Source organism: Geospiza fortis, unplaced genomic scaffold (assembly GCF_000277835.1).
Source record: "Geospiza fortis unplaced genomic scaffold, GeoFor_1.0 scaffold98, whole genome shotgun sequence".
In the NCBI taxonomy this organism is placed as follows: Eukaryota; Metazoa; Chordata; class Aves; order Passeriformes; family Thraupidae; genus Geospiza; species Geospiza fortis.
In genome coordinates this window covers 10,718,894-10,727,287 of record NW_005054306.1, presented here as the reverse complement: position 1 = coordinate 10,727,287, position 8,394 = coordinate 10,718,894, and the positions used below count along the sequence as shown (strand labels likewise).

The 8,394-nt window shown below is 35.3% G+C and overlaps 1 protein-coding gene across 1 annotated transcript; it reads right to left on the bottom strand.

Moving 5' to 3' along the window:
- Positions 1-984: 984 nt before the first annotated feature.
- On the bottom strand, positions 985-7,763 carry CENPW (centromere protein W). Its single transcript, XM_031066738.1, has 3 exons — positions 7,538-7,763; positions 3,681-3,794; positions 985-2,051 (listed from the first exon to the last, which is right to left on the bottom strand). The coding sequence occupies exons 1-3, from the start codon at positions 7,538-7,540 to the stop codon at positions 2,025-2,027; spliced, it is 144 nt and encodes a 47-aa protein (XP_030922598.1). The 5' UTR covers positions 7,541-7,763; the 3' UTR covers positions 985-2,024.
- Between the last annotated feature and the right edge of the window lie 631 nt (positions 7,764-8,394).

Here is an 8,394-nt window from a genome sequence, read left to right as displayed (position 1 = left end):
TTCTAAAAGCTTAAGCCCACTTCATCGGCCCCATTAATTTTCAGTAAGTATTTATTTGAAGTTTAGGAGAGAAACCTGAATATCTGTCAAGCTACCCAGGTCTTCTTAATACCTGCCTGCTCCAGCTATTACAAAACATTCACGATGTACTATCAAAGTCCCTCTCCTATTAAAAAGAGGCAGTTTCTTGACCATGAATACACGCCAGAGCCGCTGTACAAAATATTTTTAAAGTACACTGGTGGTTGGTTTTAACCCTTTTTTGCCTCCCATCCCCAGTGGTAGCTGACCATTAATCAATCTACTACATGAGAATGAGAATATTCCACTAAGCTCAGAGTGGAACCTGCTCCTAGAAAAATCAAAAATTAAAAAGTTAAAGTGCATATCAAAACAAGTTCCAAAAGAAGCTACAGCACTCAAACAATTGTACAATGAGGAAGGTATGTGATTATATATGACACTAAGAAAATATTTCAGGAAAAATGAAAAAACATTTCTAAGGAAAATATAGTGTTGCAATAAAATTGTTAAATCAAAGACAGTAATCACAAATAAAAACATAAATACCTAGTCAGATCTTCCTGATTCCTGAGAATGTACTTCAGATTATTAAGTCCACATATCCTCTACATGTGTATGTTCTTGGTCTTCTTTGTAGAATCCAAAGGAGTAAGAGAAGAAAATGCAGACTAAAGAATCTAGTCAACCCTTACAAGAAGCCAAATGCACTAAGCTCTGTGCATCAAGAAAAGCAGGAGAGTGATGCTTCCTTCCTCTCTGCATACTGGAAGAGGATGACTTTTCAAAGGTTATACAGCATTTTAAAAATTTTAAAAAGAACATTGATATGATATGAAATTTTAAGTACTGGCATTGCAACAGTTTCTTTAGACTACAAAAATATTTTTAAAATGTAATTTTTTGCTGAGTTTCTAGAATATATTTGGTAAAGTGTCAAACAAAATTAGACTACTCAATACATAACACTTAAAAGATTCTTTATTTTAACAACAGCTCACTGTGCATATTAAGGATCAGCTACCATATATTCTACAAAACTGCATTATCAGCTGGAACAGTAAAATTAATCTATAACTTTACTGATATATTTATTAAGCAAAGTGTTCAGTAAACTATTACAAATATCAGAATAGGAACAGAATATGACCTTAATTTAAGATGACATTTTTATATAATGTACATTTCCAGACTTTTGAGAAGCTAGCATGACACACAAAAGAGAAAAGGATATAGCTTGGCACTCAAGCCAACTTATCTTTGTTATTTTTACAAGATCTAACTTTGAAAACATCAGCTCTGCCAGATCTTTCCTTTTCCATAACCTGTGTATCTGTCCACATCAACTCAATTACAGACCACCAAGCTGCCTCATGTACCACAACAAACAGGTCAGCTTAACAGTTCAAAACATGATTTAAAATACCAACTATATATTCTTTCCCCAAAACACAGAAGTTTCAGCCTACTTTTCAAAGTAATTTTAAAAATTATCAAGGCATTTATAAATAAACTGAAGACAAGGTATTTAATACACTTGTTTCTACAGTGATGGTTTTGAAAGCCATAATTTTGTCTCGCTAGTAAATCAGCTCTCAACTGCACAATCTATACTAGATTTAGTGAAAACTAAATTTAGTGTTGTTATTTAATTTTTTTAACAACTGTTCCCCTCAAGAAGTTTCACACTTTTAATAATAAATGCCACATTGTACCCAAAGGCTATCTATGGTACAAGCATTCCTCCATCATTATGAAATAAAGTACATCAAAAGTCTTAAGTGACAAGTGGCACACATAAATTAAAATTATGCATGAAGTGTATGAAAATATACATTCTAAGATCTTTTTGTTTAATTTTTTTTAAAGAAACAGCAAGATAGTCAGGAGATAGATGTTAACAAACTACGTAGTTCCACAAATGCTGAAGCTGGCCCACAGTATAACTCAAGTTAGTCAGAAAACATTGAAAAATGTGTTTTAAAATTCCAGTGGTTTGTTTTCTAGCCTCGGCTTTTCTTTAAAATAACCTGCAAAGAAAAGAAAAAAGTATATTTATCAATACAATTCAGGCAGCAGACAGAGACCAAAGGTTCATCTAGCTAATCTGTTTCCAAGAGCTGTGTTGCAAAGGGTAATACCTAAGGGAAAATATTAGAAATAAAGCAAAAGTATATGGAAAGCTTTCAAATACGAGTTTTTTTTTTAAGCAAGAACATACATAAGCAAGAATTCTGTAAAATAAAAGGCTTATTTTGAAAATTAATGCTGAGAAATGGCAATAGTACTCTTGAGCCATCAGTAGATTCCTTAAAGTTCTTACTCTGTTAGGCCTAGACAAAAATTAAAAATAAGGTTTGCAATAATACATTTCTTATGCTCAATTTTTGTTTGCAATGCCTCACTTCTTTCTGTATCAAGAGCTCACAGACCTTTGGAAGGACATTTTTTGGTTTGGAGTTTAAATTGAAAAATGAACTTCAAAGCCCAAGTGGGACTATTTAAGTGTTAAAATTATTAAAATACACACAGTTTTTCCTTTCTTCCCACCTTAAAAAAATAAATGGAGCACAAAAATGTTCAAAAAGTGTTAAGATTGCAGTTAAAAAGAAACCATAAATGTCTAAGACTCCAACTGCAACATTCACTTGGCTACCCTACATATCCTGTATATGTTTCTGTCACTATAGTAATAGAAAAGTATAAAACTAAACCTTTCAGGAGAAGGGAAAAAAAATAGTGAAGATAAACAGAAGCCACAGGATCAAAATATCAGGTAACATCAAGTTTTGTCCTCCCAATTCGCTCAGCAGGAGAAGGAGGTTAAAGAGATAAAGAGACTGAATTCCTTCATGACAACAAAGTAAAGCAGACATATCCTAGGAAGTGAAATGAGCTACAGAATAAAAAAAGGATTTCAGTCATATTTTGACAGTAATTCTTTCTAGGAGACAAAGCCATATAACACCTTCCCTTTTCCCTTCTTTTGCATGTAAACAAAACTCACCACGCTCTGCAATGCAGCGAATCCTTCTTCACAGATATTCATTCATACAGCATTTCTTGTTATGCTGAACTACCCATATAACAATCCACAGTCTAATTCTCCCTTAGTTCTTTCCTTGCCAAATACATCACACAAAGTGTCTGTTTGTTCTTGTATCCACACAGTGCTGCCAGAATCCACTACAAACTTATTTCAGACTAAGCAGGTAAGAACTGAAGATGTAAGAAAGGTATTTGAACCTCTCTGAACTATTTCCCACCTGTTCCATAAAGCTTCACTTATATCACTGAAGTTAAGACAGCATGCTTCCTTGTAGTATGTATGTAGTATCAGCTGAAATAAGGATCCTCCAACTTTGGACTGCCTTTCAGGGCCATGAAGGCTTGCTGGTAGACCATTTTGTAGATTTACTCATATAGTGAAATTATTACTTTAAACAGGGAATAATCAAGAAAAATTGAGTTATATTTAATAGCACAAGAAGAGTTAATTTGTTTTCTTGGTGACAGTAAATTATGCCAATGATGGACAAAGAATATTAAGTGTCTATAGGTTTTGGATTATAAATCAAATATCAACTTTCAGAAAGCTTTTGTATAGGCTGTCATAATACATTATACAAAAATGAAAAATATTAGAAATGCGTTAATACCTTTGCTGCAGATATGGTGTGCTCAGGTTTTATTATTTTACTTTTGTTCTCAAAAGCATTTGTCCTGGCTTCTTCTGCTAGCCGATGGAGAAACAATAAGAAATTCAAATGAACCTTTAAAATAGAGAAGAAAAAAAAATTTATTCAAGTAGTTTAAACACAGTTTGCTTTTCTAAAGATTCATTGTTTGCAATAGAAAATTTGCATAATATACTGCTTCCAAATTCCTGAAGGTGTTCTCAGAAAAAAAAAATTATCACTCAGGTCAAGCCTCAGTAAATTTCCAAGACATTCCCTTCATGCAAGACTCTTGTAAACAGAGATTAAATTTAGTATACTTAAATAATAAAAGTGCTTCAGAAATGATCACACAAACAACAACTGATCTAAGAGGAATCCATCTGATTTTTATTAGTAGTTTTTAATAAACCAAACACAAATATCAGAGAATAAGGAGACTTTTTGCTTACTAGTAAAAATAGTTAGTTTTCAGTGACTACAACGGCCAGACTTTTATGAAGAGCAAATTCATTCCTGTCTTATCACTGAATGGACTACAGACAAGTTCAAGGACTTCTGCCCCTTTCCAGTGTAAAGCGATGTTGACATTAATTTCTCCAGAACTTGAAATTCTCCAGTGTCAGAAGGTTGTATCCATTTTTTCCCCAGCTCATCACTTAGCTTTTTTACATTAAAAGAACTAGTTGGGCAGTGTTCCTTTCCATATGGAATGCTGTTCTGCTAATACAAAAGCAAGAAAAAATTGCAGCAGGCAAGGAAGGAACTGCTGTAGCCTGGACTTAAACTGCCAGCCGACAGCACATTTGTGTAGTTATTAATCAGAGGCCTGTAAGACAAATCCCTAGCATTATACAGGCACTGTGTGAATTATTTAAATAATCCAACCTGAAAAATTGATAATTGCACCTTTTGTAAATTAAACTTTCAAACAACATTACCTCTGCTACATAAAGTGTACAAATAGACTTTTGCAATCAAGAGCTAGGAAAAATATTACTGAAATAGATGAAAGTTTTCTTTGTATGAATAAGGTGATGCATTTATTCTGCTGTACCTTATCTGTAAACCTGGAACAATGTAATATGGAAAGTTAAAAATTAAGAGTTTAAGAGAAATATTTTGGCAGTGGGTTTGCAGCACAAAGAATCTGTTACATGTTCTTGTCACAAGAACTCAGTCCCTATGACAAGCAGTTTAGGCAGTTTTTTAAAATATCCTGAACTAAATGAAGCAATAGATAAATTTACATAATATTTGACATCATTTGGAAGCATCTACTACACAAAAAGCAGATGTGCTTGCAGATTTATTTCACAAAATATAAAAGCCGTTTTAGTACCAGTCTTTAAATATTCACACAGAAATTATTTCCAGCAGAATCAAGCAGTGGCACTAAAATAATGTTCAACATTAGAATTCTCATTATTAAACTTATCAACATGGAGATTAGATTTCTGGAAACAACCTGAAGGAGAAGTGAGAGATGGAACAAAAGCTTCCATACTTGCATGTCTTTCTTCTGAGATATCTAAAGGCAAAAGAGTTAATTTTAAAATTGCCTTTTAAAACTGCATCCTCTCTCAGAATCACTGTACCTTTATTTTCCTATTCTCAAAGCGAATTGCTGCATGTGGAGAAGCTTCCTCTGTACTCCAATAGCTTTAAACAGTCACATAGACTAAAATCGGAACATTCCACAACAGAGCACACAGGTTAATAAATATTCCAGGTTATCCAAGGCAATTGAGAAGGGCTACTGAAAGGCAGAATGACTGAATACCACCACTAGGACAGTTACTGGCAACTAAGCAATACCATATTTGACAAGGACAGTGCTTTACTGCATATTAAATTTTTGTCCTTCTGCATAAAATTTAAAGAGTGTTTTTAACTAACTAGTCATGAAAATCACCTTACAAAACTGAATGTTTATTTTCCAGAAAAGAAAGAATGCAAAATTTTAAGAACATATGTAAAAAATTCACAGCACTGTTTACACAGCAACTTCCACACACCTGCTCCTCACAGAACTGAGGAATAGCAGGGACAACCACTGTAATTCTGTTTTGCTGCCGTAACTTCAAAACAATTCTTAAGACTGATATTTCACCTTCAATGCACACTTATTAATTATTCTATGGTGACAACAAATTTTAAAAAGGCCATTCAATGCAATACTTCAAGCTTTTCCTGCAATGGAAAGGCACATGTGCTGTTCTAGCGCAAAAGAAGCAGCTGAGATCCTGCTTTTCTGCTACAATTGCAATATACTTTCTTCTCTGACCATCGGGGAAATATCTGAACTTCAGTACTAAAATCACTACCTCTTATTTTCAAAATGAGCCTTGAAAAAACCTAAAACACTGTTTGCATCTCTTCACCCAGAAATATTATCATACTCCATTAAAAAAAACCAAAACAAAACCAAAAACAAACATCTTCCTGAGAAATTTGATAGCTACACTGTGCAAAGAGATAGATGTGAAACAGGTTCTGACAAAGCTTCAGATTTTGAGAAGAGACTTGATCAAAAGTGAAGACGAAACCTCATCCAAGTATTTATGAATTCTTATGCCATTAAACTTGTTACGATCATGTAAGAAGACATTGGTTTATAGAGTAAATAATCACTGAAAGTTGGGGGAAAAAGAAAGCAGTCTTATTTTCTCTTAAGGCAGGCAGACCCCTTTACTGAAATGGGCATATACTGCAATAGATTCAGACATAAAGCATGGATCATTCTGGAAGATAGCCCAGAAACTGAACTAGGACGTTTCTCATACTTCCCCTGAGAAGAAATAAGCTCTCTGCTCAAAATATATATGGCTGCATCTTGTTAAGACAACTACTATATAAATTTCTGACTTATATGATGTAACCACTCTTACAGGGTTTGCAGAGAATAAGACAGGCACCAGAAAACATACTCTCAAAATCTGTTACTTGTCTTACTACACAGTAAACTCACTAATCTTTTCTTTTTTCTAAAAGAGGCATAATTTCAGCTGTGTTGATTATTTAGCCAAGGAAATAAAGATCTAAAGAGCTGTTAGACACAAGCCTACTTCAAGAACATAATGGACAACCACCACACCTCGACATTCTTGTTTAAAGGTAGAATAAAAAAGCCAAGCCTTGTAACATAAAAGGCTGCGTAATTTGACATCACCAGAAGAGACAATCTAAGTTTATATCACATTATTAAAATTTATTCTGATGTCATCCTTTGTGCTGCAATGAACATTTGCACAGCCATATTTTAAGCTGGATCTGTTTGCTGTTGTTTGTAAGTTTCAGTGAATTCAATTCACTGACTGTCTTTGCAGCTCAGAGAACTTTAGTGCCAGGACCAGGAAGAAATGGGAACCAAAGGCCAAGATTTGGAGGGATGTGCCACTTACTCCTTTTCAGACAGCCGTATCACTTTGAAACCAAATTTTCTTTACCCTGGAAACACAGACCAACTGTTACCAAGGATTAAATTAAAAAGTGTGATTGTGTGCATTCGATTAGTTGACTACTGCATTCCACTGAGTAAGCTTTGAGTAGGTCTGAGCATGAGTAGCAAGGGGCTAGGTCTCTAGTCCATAAAAAATCCAAATGCAGCAAAAACATCAGGAAGAGATCATATTTTTATTAGCTCCACTCCATTAGAAAAATATTTAATGTTTGCATTCAAATCTAAATACCCTGAAGTAATTGCCATTTTCATTCATTTTAATCTCATATTACTTATTTTCATTTTATATGTTTACATTTAGCTTCATATATCCAGACAGCAGCCTTCAAGATGCTGCAAGACACAATTTTTATACACACATGAAATGTGGACTTACCATTCAAGTCAGGGCCCATACTAGTATCCAGCATACTAGTGTTAATGCTTTAATGCTCTGAGAGCCACATGCATTTGTAAACAAGAGGATATCACAGTCCAGCAAGTGAAGTCGACTAAGTTCTTTCCAAGAGTATCTTTTCTATGCATTTTTTTTTAATACGGCAACTACCACAAAGTCTCTTGAGGTCAAGTTTCCTTCCTGTAGACAAATAATTTCTTGGTGAGACAAACCCTACCTGTGCCGCAAATCCCCTAGAGCAGGTCAGAAACAATTCAGCTTTATTGGCCTGTTTTTGCAAACTTGGCTCTTTTATCCCCACTTTTTTGGCAGGCGTTTTTAAACCATGATCAGGACCCCAACACCTTACTGGGTTACTAACAAGACTTGTCATCTCACAATTTAGGGCAGAGTCTACCTAGATGGCCTTCTAAAAACATATCAGCACTCAAGATGCCGGAGCAGCTTAGCAACTCTGACCACAGCTCAGCTGACTACCTGCACACCCGAAATGATCTACACAAACAGCTGCCAGATAACCCAAATTGCTATTTCTCGCTGTGTCTACACCAAACTCTATGAACATCACGTGACAAAAAAGCCATGCATCAGCCCGTCCCTTGAATCGCTGTCAAAGAGCTACAATACTGCAGACACCAGCAAAGCGGGAGCGGCAATCTCTGCCCATCCGTATTCTCTCACGGACCGATGGTCTGTCCCTCCAAGCTTTGCCTCCTCCCTGCCCGTGGGGCCCTGCGGAAGCACCATTGGTAGTAACTGGGCATCCCGTCACACACGGGGCCAGAGCGCACAGGCCACAACATTTAGGGAGTAAGCGTCCCAGTTTAGGGCCGGCT